This window comes from Phascolarctos cinereus, unplaced genomic scaffold (assembly GCF_003287225.1).
Source record: "Phascolarctos cinereus isolate Bilbo 61053 unplaced genomic scaffold, phaCin_HiC Scaffold_7;HRSCAF=346, whole genome shotgun sequence".
In the NCBI taxonomy this organism is placed as follows: Eukaryota; Metazoa; Chordata; class Mammalia; order Diprotodontia; family Phascolarctidae; genus Phascolarctos; species Phascolarctos cinereus.
This window is the reverse complement of record NW_027556180.1, coordinates 76,485,656-76,507,469: the sequence shown is the minus strand read 5'-3', so window position 1 is coordinate 76,507,469 and position 21,814 is coordinate 76,485,656. Positions and strand designations below refer to the sequence as shown.

General features: G+C 36.3%; 1 protein-coding gene across 1 annotated transcript in view; it reads left to right on the top strand.

Moving 5' to 3' along the window:
- The first annotated feature begins 449 nt into the window (after positions 1 to 449).
- CPS1 (carbamoyl-phosphate synthase 1) overlaps positions 450 to 21,814 on the top strand; it is a 151,648-nt gene continuing 130,283 nt past the window's right edge. Inside the window, 2 exon segments of the mRNA XM_021008717.1 lie at positions 450 to 725; positions 19,676 to 19,785. Coding sequence (XP_020864376.1) covers positions 606 to 725; positions 19,676 to 19,785 — 230 coding nt within the window. The 5' untranslated portion in view covers positions 450 to 605.

Genomic DNA, 21,814 nt, shown 5'->3' with positions numbered 1-21,814 from the left:
TGAAAATAAAAGGTTGCTTTTCCTTTAATATGAATTTATCAAGTGATACTGTGTTTGGCTACCAATTTCTTATACTCCTCATATGATCATAAGACTTCAAGTTTTTTTGAACACTCAAAATTTAATCAGTAGGAAACTAGGCAATATTCCTCTCTATAGAAAGGTCTTTCACCTTTTAATGTCATTTAGGTGTTACTAACATCTGAGTTATATGTTATTCTTAAGACTTTCCTGTGTCTTTGCGTCATTCTTATTAGGCTGCATAAGCAGTTTCTGAAGGTGACTTGTTTTTTACAATGCTTGCGTATTTTCAGTAAGAGAAGTTGGTATTTGAAGTGATGCAATTTGTGTTTCATGGCCATGGAGCATCTCAGGAAGTTACATCAGGAGGAGGGGTTGGAGAGAAGGAGGAGCTATGGCTAAAGACATTTAATGGCAGAATGAATAGGAATTCAACGGAGACTGAATGTGCAGTCAGGCTTAACCATAAGACTGCACCTCCTTACCCCTAAATTTTGTTTCACGTTAATTGAAAAGTTTCATAACTAAGTCCCTTAAAATCCGTCCAATTCTGTTCAGTTTTAGTTGCAATCTTCACCTTCAAAATGACAAGGATTTTGACAGCTTACAAAGTGGTAAAGGCACTGAAAACTGGGTTTTGCAGTGGAACTGCTCAACAACAATGGAAAGTGTCAAGAATTGGCATCAGGCTGCTGAGTGTTAAGGTAATGTTTCCTTATTTGTTCTTCCAATACAATATAGTTTAATCCTTGTAGTAGGCAACATAGAATCATCAATAAGAGGTAATGGATCTGAATTGAGTACCTAACTACTGATTTATTGTTTGCTTGACTGTAGAACTACATAATGCAACAATCCACATTTTGAGTTTGAAAATTCCAGAGTGAATTTCACAGAAGGCAAAAGTTTGTAATTCTTGGTGGATACAGAAGACATAGGCATAATTTTTATGATGAAGGTTTGGCAGCTGACCAAACTTCTCTTTGAACCCAAAAAGTACTGCTAAAATTTAGAGAACTAGGAAAAGCATTATGATGTGGTTGATGGGGAGCCAACCTCAGAGTTAGATGTTATAGGAACAAGTCCTTTCCCTGACATACTGGCTGCATGACTCTAGGCAACTGATTTAATCTCTTAGGGTTTATCCCAGGTAACCTTTTAAAGCTACAGGTGGCAGTGTAGGCATTTATCTGCACTGGTGGAGGGATTTTCCACATTGGGTGTTTCCTCCACCAATGAAATCACAGGTCTAGTCCAAAAAAAAAAAAGTAGGCTGCTGCATGAGAAGATAGTCTGCTAACTGATTTTCATGCCCTAAATCTGAATAAGCTCACTGAATTTTTTTCCCTCTAAGGCTCATTTGATATTAGCAATCCAACTTGGAGAAATTATCTTTACTTTTCTCCTACTAGCATCTTCAACTATATCAAATATATCATTTCCACTTTATTGACTAAGAAATTGAGGCAAAGAGCAGTTAACATTGTTCCAGTAGTATATTATAATTGAGAGATATAGTAAAAAATTGTAATATTAAACCATCAGGATACTGGAGTTGACCAGAAACCCGGCTTCTAGTCCTGCCTCAGACATTTACTAGCTATGTAACCCTAGACAATTTAGTTAACCTCACTGTGCCTCAGTTTCCTTTTTTATAAAATGAGAGGATTAAACTCAGCAGCCTCTAAAGTCTTTTCCAGCTTTAATTCTATGACCCCATGAGTCACGAAATGTCAACAGTAGTGCTGATTTTCTTTTTTAGTTTTGTATTAATGTATGAAGAAGCTTATCACTAAATTGGTCTGAAATGACAGTGGTAATTGCAAATGAAGGTTATTAACAGTGAATGAAAAATTTAAGTAGACAAAATAACATTTTAAAAAGTGAATCTTGACTAAGTAGTACAAATTCTCAGTGGTAAAGTAGTCTTACTACAAAAATGCCTGAGCTGTTCATCAGCTTAAAAGCAGTAGATTCTAATTTGTGTTATATTATTTTGTCTGTAATAGGCATAATCATTATATTTATTTTTAAAAATTACCAACTAATTGTCTAGCCTCTATAGTTTCAGTTTGGTCAGGCCTTGGGGGTGGGTTGGGGTCAGTAACTCTTCTCACCATGAGTACCATGAATACCACAGGGCTGACTAAATACGCAATGAATGTAGATGCTACCAGGTACTACCAACAGGCCTAAGACTTATAAGTGAGGGAGAAAGGATGATTAGGAAAAAATGAGGAGGGATAAGAAGAAAGGAGAAGAGAAAGAAGAGAGAAATGAGGTCCACATGGGTATACACCAGTTGTACGTGCCATTAGCTAAGTCATTTTGTAATACCTAATGTCTGGGGGTTCCATTTAGGGGTTAACAGCCCCAGCTATGAAAGCTTGGCAGACTTCACCAGAAGAGGTTCTTGGGAACACAAGTCTCAAGAGAAATTATAACAGTGGATTTAGAAACACTAGAGTAATTAATTTGTTTGGATTCTATTTCAGTGAAATAGAAGAGGCTATATCAGGAAGGTATTTCCCCAACCATAGGATGGATATGCGTACGGGAATAAAGAATAGAAAACTTTATGTATAAATATACTTCTCAGGAGAATATGAGCTCCCAGAAGGCAGGGACCTTATTTTTACCTTTCTCCGTATCCTCAGCCCTTAGCCCTAGCACTTAATAAATACTTATTGACAGACTGACATACCCATCTCAGAGAAGGGAGCTTAATGAAAGTAATAATATCCTGGATTTATACTCTTTGGGGGAGAATGTGTAAATCTAAGAATACAATTCAGGTTATTGTCCTCACAAATTTTTCATTTCATTTTGTATTCCCAGTGGAGTTCCTGGCACACAACTGGTGCTTAAGCAATGCTGTTGGTTGATTGAATGTAGAGGGCCATATAGATGGAATTGAGACCAGAATCCACATATCTTGGGTCCCAGTCAATGCTATTTATATCCAGTCCAATAAAAATATGCTTTTGGTGTTTATTACAGTTCTACAGATGAACTTTGGGAGAAAGCAGTTCTGATTCCTCCCATTGGCAGATGTGTTAAGTGTATACCACAGTTCATAGCTAAGAATGACAAATTTGTAGGAGAAATAAGGCATCATTGCTGGCTGGAAAAGTCATTACTCACACTCAATCAAGTCTGACCTGAATTTCTGGAGAAAAGCCAGGCATGAAAAATAGGAGTCCTTGGACTTCCGAAATAGTTAATTAAAATATTTGACTGGTGTCCAATGGGACTCCTGCTATTATTGATTCATTTTGCTGCAGAGTTCTATCCCCCTGCTTGCCCCACCTGCATTTCTAACCGACCTCTTTCTAAGTCCTCTTAGCATTTTGAGAAGGACAAAAACCCTATACCTAGGAGATGCTAGTGGTGCAAAGTGATGACATGTGTTGATTAATAAAGGGCAGTGAGAGCTGTAGAGAAAGAGATGTTTGACCTGAAGCTAGTACAGTACTGAATGGTGTGTGAAATGTACAGTGGGAGTCTGTGAGGCTTGTCCTGCCAGTTAGCAACTATTGGGCATTTCCTCTGAGTCTTCTGAGGTCAGCTATCCACCCCCTTTGACAAAAGGGGCCAAGGGTGGGTTTTGACGACAGCAAACTACACCCTTGTTCTTTCATAACTGCTTTTTCACTTGTGTGTTCATGGCTAATGTTTATAGATTGGGGTCCTGCCAACTGAACTTGCCATATTTCACTTGTAGTGAGGCTAGAGAAAAGAATGCCAAGGGGGAAATATACCTAAAATGAAGGTGATATCAAGGATAAGACTGACCAACGACCATGAAATAGAGAAGAATGCCAGATATGTGAGCTTTTCTGTTAGTGCTGAAAATATTTAACATCCATTATTGCATGAGGTGAATTATCATGGGGCAGAGTAGAAAGATCTAGGAGTACTAGAATCAGAAGACCTAGATGTTAAGCCTGGATTGGCTGATTTCTTAGCCATGCGACCTTGAACAAATCACTTAATCTTTTTGAGACTTAGTTTTTTCCCTTGTGAAATGAAAATAGAGACCTGGCCTTGTCCACTTTGCTTAACAGGGCTAAGGGGAAGGTCAAATGAGATAATGCATGTGAAAGCACTTTGAAGCAATCTCAAAATATTGTGTACAGCTGCTCAAATGGATCGATCTGGCATGTCATCCACCTGGGTATTGTCTCCAGTAATGCAGATCATAACCTATACAAGCCTGCCAGTCCCATATATGTCCTTCCAGAAGTTCACCACTGAGGTCCACCCAACGTGCTAGAGTCTTTACTCATTTACTTAGCCATAAGAACTCATTAATACCATCAATAATTAAAATTAAATCTTAAGAATAGTATATTTTCTGATTTTTGGAAGGAATTGATCAGCACTCTACTTTGTTCTTTTTATTATATATTCCCTTAATAGTGTAATATTTATATATTTGGTAGTAATTATTTTTCTAAATAATGTTATAATTTCCTAGAATTGTCAAGTGTTCTTCTGAATACTCAGATTATTTACAATGTCATGATGATCCTTGCCTGTATTAATGTTTTCACTCTGAGAACAAAGTGCCATACTGGTTCAGATACATATGTTAGCCAAATTATTTTTCATAGCCATGTCAAGAGACCATGTCATGGTGGAAAGGCCTGATTATATACCTTGACATTAACCTCTAAAGTTAAGATTGCACCTTCCAAATATCAGTTTTTGCCTTACTAATCATAAGGAAGGTAGTCTTTGGAAAGTCCCAAAAGGTTAATATTTAAAATTCCATGTTATTTTGAAAGGAAAAAGTAACCAATTGAGAATCCTAATTACTTTGGGAAAAGAGTAGGTCATTCTCCCTAGCCTTCTTACTCCCTTGAAAACACCCTTGACAGGTTGCAATTCTATTCCCCTCATGCTTTTGTAATTGTTGACCAGTATTATTGTTAAACCAGAAAACTTCTAGGCAAAAAAAAATTGGTATCCCCTTAACTTCTCCATATCTTGCTGAGTCTTAGTTTATTCTCCTCAGATAGATATTTCTCAGATAAATATTTCATTTTGTAGATTTTTTTATCCTTAGAGATCCCCAAGTAAATGCACCTGTTGTTTGAAACTGAGGCATAATAATAATAATATTAACTAACCTTTATATAGTACTTTAAAATTTGAAAAGCTTTTTATATACTATACAGGTGCTATACTATTTTATGTATATATAAATCCTCATTTGATCCTCATAATAATACTAAATGATTTGCCCAGATTACACAATTAATAATTGTCTGAGGCAGGATTTGAACACAAGACAGATCCTGAGTACTATCCATGTAGTTGTGGTACATAGTTGTCATAATTCACCTTTTCACAGGTACTTTTAGCTATGGAGTGGACAACTTTAACAAATATTGCCAATCTCTGTCATTCAGCTAGATTGTGGCAGCTTTGTAATCAGTACTTTGGTGAATCTTCCTGTTTCACCCATGTGTGGGTGGTCCCTCCATAGATGTGGATCACAACCCCTTTGTACCTCATAATATGGTGTTCTTGGGCATATTTATCCATAACTTGCACATGCATCTAATTTATGTTCTGAAGGTCTTCCCTTTGTTTATTTTTAATATCCCTGGATCAACAGATTTAGAATGTGGAAGGAACATTTCAGGGATTCTGATGTAGTATTTGGACCCTCTGTTACTTCTTATTCTTGCTATATTCTAAGACGTGCAAATAAAAAAAAATGTGACACAGTGAAACCTCTCTATGATATTGGTGCTGATTGGTGCTATTTCCATATGTTTTCAAGGTTCACAGTGTTATATTAGGATTTTATATAGTTGTATTTTACAGGAGATGACGACACCCATAGTATATCCAAAGCCACGTGAAAAGAAAGCACATTACAATCCCAAATAAGGTAACTAATGATGATAATAAAAAATGAAGTGGTAATGACATATATTTAAATAGTCTTTCCTGGTTTACAAAGCCTAACAGTCCTGTCAAGTGATAATAATTAAACTATCTGATCTTTATAGAGTTAGAGGCAGCATGGGATAGTAAATAGAGCTGGGCTTGTGCCAGGAAATGCTGCTTCTGATACAGACAACTTTGTAAGTTGTTCTTGGACAAGTTCCTTAGGCTCTCAGTTTTCTGTTCAATTCTCAAAGATTATATAAATTGCAGAGAAAGTGCAAATCTACATGGATTGCAATCTCCTTATCTGGAAGTTTCCTATACTAATGAAATCATAAATCTTGACCTTATCCTTAGTAAAATAACATTTTAAGGTCTACTAAATGCTTTGCGTGCTGGACAAGGAAATGGCAAACCACTCCAGTGTCTTTGCCAAGAAAACCCTAAATGGCATCCACAAAGAGTCAGACAAGACTGGCCCAACAAGTGGACAGCAACAAAAAATGCTTTGTCTGTATTATCTTTGTTGATCCATGAGACAATATGATCTGTGAAGTAATCCACTGTTGTAAAACAGATACTTTAGATGGACATGTGCAAGTTCTGTTTTGAGAAAGTCTGTATTACTCTTCAAAAGTTTCCTTCATTTTTTTTTCTTTTTGTTAGGCGATGGGGTTAAGTGACTTACCCAGGGTCACACAGCCAGTGTGATATGTCTGAGCCTGGATTTGAACTCAGGTCCCCTGACTCAAGGGCCAGTGCTCTATCCACTGTGCCACCTAGATGCCCCAATGCTATAATTTATGAAAAAGAAATAAACAGCACCTATGAATCCTACTCAGCCTTGACACCTGAACAGTCAGAACACAGACTTCGAAATTTATCACATATTTGTATTCTGGTTTAAATTTAACTAATAATGAGTTAATATTAACTTAAGATGTTGTAAGGTTTAATTGGTTACTGCCGTTAGGTACTTTGAAATCCTTTAGTGAAAAGCACTGTAACTAAAATGAAACATCATTAAATATTCTTAAGCTATAAAAAATGGGCTTAGGTTCTAGAGAGTCTAAACTGTCCATATTTTTATAGCTTAACTTGGAGAGTGAAAATAAGATTTTACTTACCAATAAAAACATGTCATGATTTGAATTTATTGCATACTAGCTGTGGAATCATTATGTGAAATACATTCTAGCTTTAAGCCTCCTACATTTAAAGCCTGGTTCAGACTTACTCGGTTTCATAGAGGACGAATATTGAAGAGAACTTACAGCTTAGGAACATCAGGAAGGCCTGAAATCAAATGTATGTGTAGCTTCAGGCATTGGGAGAAATGGACCTCTAGTTTTTCTAGCAGACAAATCGTTTGCATAGATAAATGATTCAACAGTGACACAGTCAAAGTTCCCAGAGTAAATCAGTTTCATTTCCACAACTAGCTTAAGGGGCTTATTGTAAAAGCAGTTTTTTTTTTATCTTCAGCTCTTATGTAGAATTTATTGCTATAACTGGCTAGCAGCTTTATATTATAAAGGGAATTGTCACGGTTTTATTGGCTAATTTTCATACCCTTTAAGTGGTGACTGTGCCATTATTCCCATTTTACAGATGTGTAAAATAGGTGCAGCCACTTGCCCAAGGAGAGATGGGCTGTCTGTGTGTCTGCCTTGAATAGACACCCTCTCTCCCCAGCTCTTTTCTCAGAGGAGGCTGTATTAATTTTTGAGGGGGTTTTATGCATTTCTGAACACATTGGATTGGTTGTATCATCAACCTGATTGGGATGTTAAAATTGTCAAAGAAAGTAAATTGACAATTTTTCACTATAGTGGAGGGGAGTGTCTGTCAGTGTGTCAGTGTGTATGTGTGTGTTTGCTATTCACGTAGCCATAGCTAGGCTTGTAATGATCAGAATTCTATGTTCATAGTGTCTCTTGAATCTTACTGGAGGACTAGTCACTCATGTACTTGATGAGACCTTTTATGGATTAGGCTTCTTCTTCTTGTTGTTGTTGGGTTTTTTTTTGTGCGTCTTAAGAAAGTGCTTATAGGCCGAGGAACCAAGAGGGCCCAACACATTTGGCTATCATGAGTTCTGCAAAGATGATCTTACAGAGATATTTGAGGTTGCATAGTTCAGTAAAGAAGCAGGCACGTGGCATCTACTTGTAACAAGATGTGACACATTGCTTCAATTTTCATGTAATTCTGAGCAGACACAGGTATACAAAAGTCTAACTTAGTAGATTTTAGCTTTCACTAACAGTTTTCATTCTGACTTTACTGCCTCCCATACTTTTGAAGCAAAGGGTTCAAAGGACAGAGAGAGTTCAAAATAAACTACTGATACCCTCAATTTAAGAATAGGCTTATGATTAAATGAATAAAGATAAATGAGCATCTTGCTAATGATTATTAAGCAAACATGCTAGTAAAAGCTTACCTACCATAGGTATACAGTCTAGACAGTTTCAAAATGCTTCATAATTGCTTGACTTCTAGAACCTGCACTCTCTGAATGAGGTGAGACTAGCATTAGGGATGCATTTTCAAGGCTTCTGAAGGTGGACTTAGCCATAAATCCCAGTCAGAGTGGTTGCATGGCTCCTATGCCACAAAATACTTTGAAAAGACATAGCTTCAACCTGTTCTCAAACTAAGCATGCTCCTGGGGACTATTCTGACCTATTTACTCTGGTTCCATAGTTCTGAGCAATGATTTTAGTGGGGATAAAAAATCAATCAGTCAATCACTAATGTTTTGCTTGGCATTTTATTATTATTTTTTTTTTTTGGAAAAATAAAAGTACACCAAAGCTTTCACTTGGGTGGAAGGAATGCTCTATATAAATATAGTGGTGTCTTTTTCTAATATCTTAGAGGAAAAAGAAGAAATCTTCTCAATGTTTGACATTTGAAACATTACAAATCATTCTAAAACAAACTGACCAACGGCCTTTTAGACTATATTGGCATTATTTTAAATAAAAAAAATTCATAATGTTATTCTTGGAACAAAGATATTTTAAATGCATAAAAGCCTCCAATTTTACAGATATTTACAAGCACAGAATGCAAGGGCATGCCAGTCAGTAAATTTTTCACTAGAGAATAAGTGAAAAGAAGTTTCCTCCACTCTTGTCTACCCAGGGTCATAAAAATGGGGCATTTCTGAGATAGAAGTAATAATAATAATAATAATAATAATAATAATAATAATATAGCATTTTAAGTTTTTTAAAGAACTTTACATATGTGTTATTTTACTTGATCTTCACAACAACTTTGTGAAGTAGGATCTCTTATCTCCATTTTACAAGTGAAGAAATTGAGGATAAGAGGGGTTGCCCAGGGTCACAGACTAGTAAGAAGCTGAGGCAGGATTTGAACTCAGGTCTTCCTGACCTCTCTCTATTTACTGTGCAATTGGAAGTTCAAAGTAAAGAAAAAAAAGTAAAAGAAGCAATCAGATGTGCATGGAAGAGCAGAAGGTTTAAGTACTTTGTAATACATTTTCCAGAATTATGAGGTGTATAAAATCTTTATCCTAATGAATGACTCTCCCCTAAATCCCCTGATGAAAGTAAGCACCATTTAGTATTAACAGCCCCTGGAGGCAACTCATTTATTTCTCTAATACTTAAAATCAGTTAAATACTTGTATATAATTAGCTAATATCATGACTACTAATTACCTAATCTATCTTGTTTATCAACTCTAAAATGCCTTTCCTTCTCCTTTTTCCTCTACCTAAATGCCATCCCTTGCAAGAACTCTTCCTGATATTCCCAATTGGGAGCAATCCTCACAGCTCACACCTCACATCATTGCTTCTGCTCTGTAATCCACACCGTATATCATGTATTGTAATAATAATGTCTAGCATTTATATAGGACTTTAAGGCTTGCAAAGTACTTTACATATATTATCTCATTTGATCCACACAATAACCCTATGAGTTGGTGTTATTGTTATCCCCATCTTACAGATGAGGAAAATAAAGCTGAGAGATTAAATGACTTGCCCAGTGTCACACAACTACTAAGGGTCTGAGGCAGGTTTTGGACTCAGGCATTTCTGGCATCAAGTTCAAACTTGGCCACTGCACCACCTAGCACTGTATTGTAGGGTCTGTATTAGTGTCTCATCCCTCTCCTAAACTCTTTGAAGTCAGAGGCAATGTATTAGCTAAATGAGCACCATGATCTCTAGTTAATGACACTTAGCACATGTTTGTTATATTTGTATTTGTTATATTTGTACTACTTACCTCACTTTGTAAACTGTGAAAAAAAACCATCCTAGCAATGTCAATAATATATCAATGTGAGTTATCATTATTACTACTGCTATTGTTATTATTACCTCATTGCCCCTGTGAAGTGGTTGGATACCTGCAGCTGGTCTTCTGGCAGTGGGCCTGTGGAAATTTTTCTGGGTCTTATTGCCCTTTAGAAAATTTGACATGGAACAGTCTGAAATTCTAAGGGGTACTTTAGAGAAGGAAGACCATTCTAATACTCCCTAGAGATTTTGCTCATATTGGAAAGTTCCATATGGAATTGGTGCCATGAATAGCAGAAGTGGTATCCAAATTCCTCAGGGATTGACCCATCCGGACTCTGAGTGCCCTTGGGAATCCCATTTATCTGGGCAAAACCTGAACAAATTTCACATTTACCTCAAGAGTTTTGAAGGTTGCAGAATTGCTTCAGGATTGTGTTTAGTTTGCATGGCTCCTGCAGTATAAGGGCCAGGTAGACCAACTCACAGGGGAACCTGTAATAGCCTGACTTTTCATTCTTGTGCACACTGGCTAGGGGATTTCAGAATCTGGTCTCTGAAACTTTTTTTTTTGCAAGGCAATTGGGGTTAAGTGACTTGCCCAGGGTCACACAGCTAGTGAGTTGGGGATTTCAGAATCTGTAATCAACTCTTGCCTCCGTGTGGGCAGGTTATCTGAACTGAAGTTATGATTTAAGACAGGAATTCTTGCTTGTGGTCCATGAACTTGTTAAGACATTTTTTGAGAGCCATATTTCAATATAATTGGTTTCCTTTGTAATCCTATGCATTTTATCGTATGCATTAAAACATTGTCCTGAGGAGTCTATAGACCTCACCAGACTTCTGTCAAAGGAGTCCATGGTACAAAAAAGTGAAGAACCTCTAGTCTCTAATAAAACTTAAGTTCAAGTTCTTATAGATGTAATTAAGTAGAATTCATAATAAAGTTATTTGTTGATATAATCCACTATGATTTAATTAATTTTACTGATGCATACTGGCTGAAACCCATGTAGGACTCTTTTAAATCAAAATCTTTACTTACTTTCCCTGAAAGAGGAAAGATAAGGACCCAAAATACTTAAAGAAACTAATTTAATCAGAAAAGTAGACTGGTTCAGCTTAGATTAATGTTTTGCATCTGTTAATGATGGGATATTGTCTTCTCTGTCATTGAGTAGGGTCTAGGTATAAATTCTGAGTAGAAGAGCAGGATGCTAAAAACTGTATAGCTCTAAAGCTTCTCTTTCATCAAAGTACATCCATCAACCAGCGTTTATTAGGTGTATGCTATGTTCCAGGCACTGTGTTAGGTGCTAGGGATGCAAATCATCATCGTCATAATCAATCAATCAACTTTTATTAAGTGCCTACTATGTTCCAGGCACTGTGCTAAGCCCTGAGGATACAAATCATTGCCATAACAGCAGCTAGCATTTATATAGATTTTTAAGGTTTGCAAAGAACTTTACAAATATGACCTCATTTTGTCCTCACAACAACCCTGGGAGTTAGAAATCCCCAACTCACTATTATCCCCATTTTAGAGATGAAGAAACTGAAGCTTAGAGAGTTTAACTAATTTGCCTAGGGTTACAGAGCTTGTAAGTAACTGAAGCTGTATTTGAACTTAGGTCTTCCTGACTCCAGGGCCACTGCTGTTCCCACTGGGCCACCTCGCTGCAAAATTGAAATGGTCTCTGCCCTAGACAATTTGTGGAGTGAGACAGCACTAACAACTCTTTCATTTGTTATACTGTTTATATCCAGAATGGCTGAAATATCATTTTAAAACTTAAGTAAAAACATGTTGTATAAGCAAATAATATTTTTAAAATTTTATTGCTCCCCGGCAAAAACCATTAATAAGTTTAACTGATGATTAACCACATATGCAGCACCAGTCTATGTCTTTGGATAGTAAAGGACTGATTTCTCACAACTGATATCTTTAAAATATTATTTTTCTTTTTTTCTCTTTGGCTGTAAACATCTCCTTCATGTTACAAAATGATCAGGAGATGGTTCCAATGCCTTATCTTGAAACTGAGTCAAAACTAAAGCAAATGTCTTCTGGCAGTTATTATTTTACAATGTGAAAAATGTGGAATTGATATATCAGCATAATGGGGAAACTGATAGACTGCATTAACAAAGGGAAGAAACAAATTGACTGTTGACAGAGTATTGCTTGGCATGTATTTTAGATGAAGGGTAAAGGGAAAAAAAGAATGAGAATGTGTTATATAGAATCTGAACCCAGTTATCTTCCTTTTCCCCCAAAGAGAGAAAGGATTATAGTAGAATTGTTTTATTGAAACTTTAGGTAAAGAACGTTTTTGTTTTTGTTTTGAGTGGTACCTGCTAGACAATATTTGCCAAGTAGTCCCATCTCAAGTCCATATTTCATTTTATGTGCCATGGGACAGCTATACAGAACTAACCTTTATTTTGCCTAGATGGGGGGAGGGAGAGAATGCTAATAATAAACCAGCTGACCCAGAGATATTGCTTAACAATAAGGAGGTAACAGAGCATTTTGACCCAGTGACCCAAATCATACCATTTGAATGAAAAGTTAAAAATGACATAAAGTGGCATCAACTTCACATTGTCAGGGACATAAGAGAAAGGAGGTCACTAAATGTTAGTGGTCAGAATTTGTATGTTGAACAACTTGAGTTTCTTGTCTACTTATAATGACTCCATACTCCAAGATATGAAACATTTCTTAAAACAAAATAAAATTAACAAAAAAGATTTTTCAGGGTAGTATACTGCAGTACTTCCATAGGTCCAAGTCAGCCTGCAAACATTAAGTGACTGCTATGTGTCAGGCACTGTGCCATGCATTGAGGGCGATACAAAGATTGAGATATGATTCTTGCCTTCAAAAAATTTACAGTCTAGTAGAAGAGTGGACAAGCTAAAAAACAAACAGACAATCCAAACTAACATAATACAAAGTTGGGCATGAAAGTGGATGTGACCAAAAATTTCTATGATGAGTTCAAAGAAAGGAAAGATGCCTGCTTGCTAGGGGGAAAGAACAGACTTTATGGAGGGTGAAAATAAGGATAAAGATCCCTGATTGGGTAGATGGGATGATAGTAACAGATGACAGACAGATGTATGATCAACTCTTATTTAGCTTCTGTTTTCACTGCCAAGAAAAATTGTCTTTGAATTGGAAAAGACAAAGAAATAAGAAAAATAGAGAGTTGATTCAGATCACTAGACTCAGATGAACTACATTTTAGTGTACTGGTAGATTTGATTTCTGAGCTGTTGTCAATAATCTTTGGAAGATTGTGGAGAATAGGAAGGTTCAGCACTACTTGAAGTATTGAAGAAGGGCAATTGTTCTTCCAGTATTCATGAGAAAGGAGAAGAGAGCTATCCAATTATGGGTTAATGAACCTAACATCCATTCCTGACACAAAACCTAGTACATATTATAAAAGGGGTGTTTATTAGAGTTCTAAAAAATGAAGAAGTGATCACAAAACTTTAGTATTATTTCATCAAAAACAGGTCATGCCAGATTAACCTTATTTTTCTTTTTGGATAGGGTTTTTACACTGATTGATCATGAGACTGTTTTAGATATAGTTAAACTAGATCTTAGTAAGCAGTCAGCAAAAGATCTTATGTTATTCTTATGGAAAAATTGATAAATCTGGGTTAAACAAAACTGTATTTAGGTATATTTGGAAAGAATAGAATGACTGAACCCAGAATAGTCATTAATGTCTATTTGAGTGAAAGTTTCTAGTGGAATGCCTAGGTATCCATGATGTGTAACGCGTTTATTGATGACTTAGATAAAGTCATATACTGGATACTGCTAGGACAGATAGCTAACACATTTTATGACTGAGTCAAAGAATGATTGACTTAATCTAAGAAACTGACACTTAATAGAGATAAATTTCTTCTTATATGTGTTAACTGTATCACCATGGACAAATCACTCAACTTTTTAGTGTCACTAGGCAACTCTCTAAGATTATATGTTGCATAAGAGTAGCTGATCTTCATACATGGAGGGCATTTCCACACCAAGATAGCCTTGTTCTGTTGAAATAATAGTTTCAGACCAAAAAAAAAAACCAAAAAACCAAACCAAACCAAGCAACATCTTATATTTGGATTTAATTGGTCAACTTCACAAGTGTAAGATTGGAGAGTTTTGTGTAACTGTTTATTTAAAAAAAAAGATATGAGGGTTTAGAGACCTGAAAAGTCAGTATGAATCAACAATGTGACATTGCAACTAAGAAAAGGTAATGTGAATGTAAGCTGCATTAAACATGATGTTAGATTTATTATTGTTCCTCCTTTTACCACTAAGAAAGTCATAACTCTGCTTTATTCTGTCCTGGTCAGACCACATTTGGAGTATTGTGTTCAGTTTTGGACACCACATTTCAAGAAAGACATTAATAATGAAGACAACCAAGATGTGAGGGACTTTAAGATATAGCCATGTGAGAATTGTTTGAAGGAGCCTGATATATTTATCCTGAAGATGTGAAGACATGGGGGAAGGATTTTAGCTTTCTGCAAGTTTTTGATGGGCTGTTAACATGGAAGAGGGGGTCAATTTGTTCTTTCTGGTCTAGAGGGCAAAAGTAGGAACTGTGGGTAAAAGTAATGAAGACCTTTAGGTTTCATATAAGGAAAAATAATTCCTAATAATTAGAATTATCCAAAAATAGAATGAATTCCTTTTAAATAGAAGACTTCCTTTTAAATAGGAGACTAGATGACTTCCTGTTCATGAGTGGATTGGACTTCTAAGGCCTTTTCCAACTTAGAGACTCTGGGATCCTGTAGTTAAGGGTGTGGAAAATAATGATTATGCTTGCAGTTAGTAACATGATGCTGACACATGATTGCTATCATACATGGACTTTAGGATCATAAGGTCAGAGTAGAAAGGGACCTTAGAGGTCATCAAGTCCAACTCCTTCATTTTACAGATGAGAAGACTTAGGCCAGAAAACAGAAGTTAAGGAACTTGCCTACAGTCCCTCTGGGAGTAACAGACGTCAGAATTGGGATTTGAACTAAGGTCCTCTGTAGCCTAATCTAGAACCTTTAATATGCTTGGTTTTTGTTTGCTTGTTTTGATAAAAGCTTTTTTTTTTTTAAGAATTAGGAAAAGGTCACAAGGAGAAAAATAGGATGAAGTATTAAAAAATTGCTTCTTGAGCTAGAGGAAAGCAATACCTCACTAGCTGCCTGCTAACATTGCATGTGGAGGTATTAATAGGTGGAAGAAGAGCAACAAACTGCTTTCCATATCAAGAAAGGAAAACCCAAAATAAATCTCTCTAAATCTAAGCAGAAGGATTCAAATTAGATATAGAAAAAATTTTCCACCTTCCTGTAAGAAATGGTACAATTTTCCAAGAGGCAGTGGGCAAGTGCCAGCCTCACAAATTTGAGATGCTTCTGATCCCTCAAATTTTAGTATATCTAGAATGAATGGCAAAAATCCTGATTTATTCATTTTTAGTACTCAAGTACTAACTTTCTAGGACCTTTGGATTTCATGCAAGATCTTGGTACTTAAATTTATTTTGTCTTTCTCCAGAGCTTTGACTTAACCTATTCAGTGCACCAATGAAGTATGTGCCCTTCTATCCATAGTGGTTTTAGCTTTTAAGGCACCAAAATGCTTAGCACTGAGCACTTGGAAAATAACGTAATGCTATGATCTAGTTTCTGTGTTGAAGGCTTTTTTTGTATTAGAATATATTATTACCAAGGCTGTGAAAGTGTCTTATGATGATAACAAGGTGATTTGGGGTGGGGAATCACTTCAGAATGAAATGGCACTTTGGGACTGTTAGCTAGAAGAAGAGATTCCATGTAATAGTTCATTGTACAGAGTTCTTCCATCAATCCTTAGACAACCCAGTTGACACTCATCATTTCAAAGCCATTGGAGGCCAATGCATTTAAGAGGAATGTAAAGAGTAGTGTAGGCAATAAACAGAAGGCTTGTAAAAATATAATGTGTAGTAGGGAGGAGGATTGGGAGATCTATAAAAAGCCCCAGAAACGAGCAAAAATGTAATTAGAGGAGCCAAAAGACATATTGAACACAATCTCCAAGACTATTTCAGGCAACAGTAAATGTCTCCTCAAATATATCTTCAGTAGATGGAAAGTAAGAAACCAGTCCACTGGAGAGAGGAGGATATGCAAGGTTATAGAAGGGCTAACAAAAATCAGCTTCATTCAACACATAATTTTCATCTTCTTTACAAGATTAGATGGTGCTTAAAATAAGGATATTCAATTCTGAGTTTTTTATATTGGGGGTACAGAAGGGAAAAAGATGACTTATAAATTAAAATAGTACTTGAAGCAGATGGTACTCAGAATAAGCTGGGCAAACTTGTATAGGAAAACCAACCACAACAGCTCTTTTGTATTTTCTTTTCCCAGATCTTATCAGTTAAACAGCCTTTTTTTCAGGTTCTACTAAAGTTAGTTTTTCTATAATGTTTAAGAAACATTTTCTTTGCTTCTCTTTTCTGAATGGCAGAGAGTTGAATTCTGTATCTCTCTAAAGTAAGAAATACTCGATCTTTCAATACAGAGGAAGAGTACCATAGAGGAACGGGTGCTGAATTTGGAGGCAGGTGGAACCTGGGTCTTAATCCTCACTGACATTTGTGACACTTAGTTTCTTTGAGGATGTTTTCTTATCTGTAAAAGGGAGATAAAACACCTGTAATATGTATCTTGTGAGTGTTTATTGAGACTCAAATGATATAATGTTTGTAAAAGAGTGCAGAAAAACCAATTATTATCATATTTACAAGGGAGCGATGTGTTAGCATCTTAATCTTCAAATCCACAAGCTTGATATTTGTCAACCACTGATGTGTGTGTGTGTGTGTGTGTGTGTGTGTATGTGATACTGCTCACTCCATAAATGTGATGAGTTTTTGATCCAAATTAACTTTGTCATTGCTCCATAAAACCAGAAGTCAATGTTTTGAATTAGAAAAAGGAAAGGTTATGTTTAAATATGGTAAAGGGCAAGCACGTCATCATTTTGGAAAAAAACAACCAAGAAAAGATGGTCTCCTTGGAACCATATTTGAATGGAGTTAAATAGGTGTCTATTAATTAGTTACTGCATCTTTTCTCTGTGTCTCAATTTATGTACAAGTAACTAATTGATGTTTTTTTTTCTTTTGAATCAACTAAAGTCACTTTGGGTATAGGCATAAGAAGCTAAACAGCAGAAGATAAAGAACCAAATTTGAGATTTTTGAATACTTGTCATAAGGCTGCAGATAGATGAAATTTCACTTCAGAGATAAAAATGCTAAAACAAACAAAATGTCAGCTTCTCACAGCTAATTCTCTGGTGCCAGAGTATGCAAAGCATTCCACTAAAAGACAGGAACTTGCAGCTCCTGTGTTGAGCATCGACCTGATATAATAAGTGGGAAGGGCACTGGCTGAATGGGATTCCTAGCTCTGCCAGTATTAACCTGACAGATTATTCAGCCTCTCTGTTCTTCACTTTGCTCATTAGGGAAATGAGGGGGGTTGGATCAGATGATCTCTCATGTCCCTTCCAGCTCTAAGTCTATGATAATATCATTTGACAAAGAAGTGACTCTATCAGGTCGCTATTTTTTCTTTCATTTTGTAGGTTATTGAACCTTTACAGAAGGATCTTAACTTTTCTAATTAGTTTTCTAGGAGAAAAGTAAGATGGCTTCGTGTGTGCCACATGCAAGTTTGAGAGAATAAAAGGCGAGTTTAATAGTCTGAATTCTAACTCAGAAGTCTGGCAAATTCATTCGGGGTGGGGAGGTGTTTCTTGGCCCTAGTCAGGTGCAAGTGTTCCAGGAAAAGGGGTGGCTCCTCCTAGAGAGAGTCTGGCTTGAATCCCTGTAGGCTTGCCGTTGCTTACCTATCATGCTCCAACTCTCAGGCAGAGAGAGTTGGTTATGAGAGTGGAAAGTGGTGGTGAGGAAAAGGGTTCCAGAGAGGGAAAGAATGGATGGGACTTCAGGGGTGTCAGCTTGAGATAGGAAGGGGGAAACATTGATTTACTGTATGATATGGCACTGGCAGAGGACCAAAAAGCATAGAGATAATAGGCCACTGTGAGGAGATTGCCTGGGATGCACAGACCCTGGATATTTAGACATAACTGTCCAAATTTTCCCACCTCTGAAGTTCATGAGGTCCTCCTCTAGTCAAGGGGTGGGAGACGAGTGTGAGGCTGCTTTCCTCCCTTGCTCCTCTCACCTACCACTGCATGCCCACAAGTGATTCTCAGGGGCTTAGCTAGAACCAGGCTCTCCTGGCTTGCTACTGGAGTAATGTTAGATTTAGAACCGGCTTTCTATCTTTTAGAAGAAGTTTATTGGTAAACATTAGCTTAATACATTTGATTGCTTAATTAATTCAAAGGAGAGGCTCTCTCCTGATAAAGGTATCATGATTAGAGTTTCTTGTCAGTCACTTTAAGTGAGTGGGTAGGTGATTGATTGACTTAATAGATCCCACACTTTCCATAATGTTGAGGATTCCCTTTGAGTTCCAAAACATAGACTAAAGTAGGATGTGAGCACAGTTCTACATCTTTCACTGCTTTTAAAGAAGTAGACTGGCAGTGCCTTTAATGTACTGTTAGCTCTCATTTCTAAACATTTCAATTCATTATGGTGCCTATTACAGTGTCTCACATGTCAAAGGCACTCAATAAATACTTGACTTGCAAAATTTCTAAAAACCCAGTGGTGTTTGTCTTTTGGCTTTGTGGTCCTTTTTTTCATTAATTTATTTTGATTTATCAACAATCACTTCCTTTTGCATTTAAATTTTTCTCCCTCTCCCTCCCCAAGATGGCATGCAATTTGATATATGTGGTCCTTTTTTTTGATAAAGGTCCATAGTAGCAGAGAAGCTCCATGGGGCAGTTCAGAATATATATACATATATATATACATACATATATATGTATTATATATATATACACACACACACACACACACACACACATATATATATATATATATATATATATATATTTAACAAACCTATGAATAAATAATTCCTAAAACTATGCTGATAGAAAGTAAGGAATAGTGAGAATAATAACTGATGTCACTTAATTCAAGAATTTCAGACCTCTCAATATCCATTATGAATAATCCTTATACAGTTGGTTCGTCAACATTCTATACTGTTCCTTTCCAGAGGGAACTGGAACACCTGTCTGTGACAAAAAGTCATTCATTTGAGAAGAATAAGAACAAGCAGGAGTATATCCCCAGATGTTAATAGTTGGGTGGTCATACATTGAGCAGTGCCATATTATTTAATCTTTCAGTATGTTCAGGCTTCTCATTGCCTGCCATTGTATAAATTTTTTTCTCTGTTGCCGAGATTCATGTAGCTTGTTTTTCTAGGCTCAGACAGCACATATTGTGCTAGAAGATGGAACCAAGATGAAAGGTTACTCCTTTGGTCATCCATCATCTGTTGCTGGTGAAGTTGTTTTCAACACTGGCCTGGCGGGGTGAGTAATGCTTAACCCCTGTTCTCATTCCACTTATACTTAAGGGCACTAGGTTAATCTTAGATAGGATAGGAGGGAAGATTATTCACTAATTTAGGATATAGGTGCATTTGGTTTTGCCATGGTAGCAAGCCTCAGGCATATATATAATTAAGAAAGAGACCACTGAGACATAGCAATGATAGTTTGCTATTTGCCCTTTCTACTGCCAGGTAGCTTCTCCAAAGGGTAAACAACTCTGACGACCTAGGTTGGAAAAACGGAGAATGTGTCTCTCTCTGTTAGATCACCCACTCCTGATGGTGTGTGAATCTGATTAGAGAATAATAAAATAAGGAAGGACATCAGAATACACATCTCTCTTTTGGTTCCCGAGAAAAAACTTTTACTAGTGCAAGTTAGTAGGATCATGGTATCGTAGCCTTTAGATGAGGTAGGAACTGTGATTCATCTTGTCCAGGTGTTTGATTTTATAGATGAGGAAACTGAGGCCCAAAGAAGTAAAGAGATTTTTCACAAGGTCACATAGGTAATGAGTTCTAAACCAAGGTTTAGAATTGTGGTTTCTAACTCCAAATCCACTGTTCTTTCTACTATATTTGTAGCTGCTTTATTTGTGAATAGGATTTTTAAAGTCATACTCTATTAGCACAATCCCAAAGACTGAAGAAATCATTGATTTCCTGGCTATTTCTTATAATCTTATGATTAAATAGGAAAGATGAAATTACACAGAGCATAGCATTCATACTCTTAATATTATTACATATTTTTACTATTACTACTGCTATTACATATTAATACTATTATTAGTTGTCATTGAAAGAGAGAATGTCTAATGTTGATGCCTTTTAAAAGGCACAATACTGATTTAAATGAAAGAATCACCATAATGTTTGTCACCAAGGTTTTTTTTTTTAAAGTGAGTGTTTGGATCTCAATATTTATAAAACCTACTCAACATTTGAAATGTTACCAGAAACATAATAGTCCAAGACAGAGGTGCTAGAGAAACCACACAATCAGTCCTATCCTGATTGTCTGGGAGTCAGGAATTCTGGGTCCTAGTCCTAGTTCTGCCACAAACTACTCGTGTGACTTCAAGTGAGTCTTTTTACTTCTTCAGTCCTCGTTGTCCTCATCTGTAAAATGAAAGGGCTGGATTAAATTGAGGGATTGATATCTCTTTTACATCATGGAGCCTTTGGCAGACTGAAACCTATGGACTGCTTGTCAGAATAAGGCTTTTAAATGCATGAAATAAAATTTATAGAATTACAAAGGAAACCAATTACATTGAAATACAGTTATAAAATAGTAGAAGAAAAACAATTCATGGACCCCAGATTAAGAATGTCTAGTCTAGATGACTCTGAAATCCTATGATTATACGATTCATCATTATTCTTTAAAATATGTTTAGAACAACTATTTCTAAAATCTTTTTTTCATAAGAAAAGGGAGGGCCACCTTTTCTATAAAAATACTTGATAATTTCTCTAGAGAGCTTCCAGTTGAGCCCAGAAAGGTAAAGAGGTATTGAGTTAACTGATGTCCAAGGAATTGGCTGAGATTCCATTATTTTATTAATGCACACTCTCCCCCAAACTCTTAGCTGCCTATGTAAAATAAAGAGCACTAGATGGGTTTTTAAATAGTTCCACTGGTGAGAATGTTAAATTACAGTGTATGAAATCTGTTTGCAAAGTTTTGCTTCACAAGGCAATTATTTAAGCTTTTCGACAGCACTAATTACTAGCTGTGTTAATATACCTGCCAACAAACAACTGTTTAATATAGATCAGAATGATGGAGGGCATTAGAGTTTTCTTCCCTGTGATAGATTATAGGTAATAAATCTTGTCACATCACAAAAGTCAAACAGGACCTGATGGATTAATTTTCCTTCAACACAGCAGTTCCTTAGCACAAGCTATATTTATTCATTTACGGATGAGAGTTAAGAGTTTGTTCAGAAGGAATGGCTAGTTCTGTTAAGGAGAGCTGGAGGAGAAAGGGGTGGGGAGTA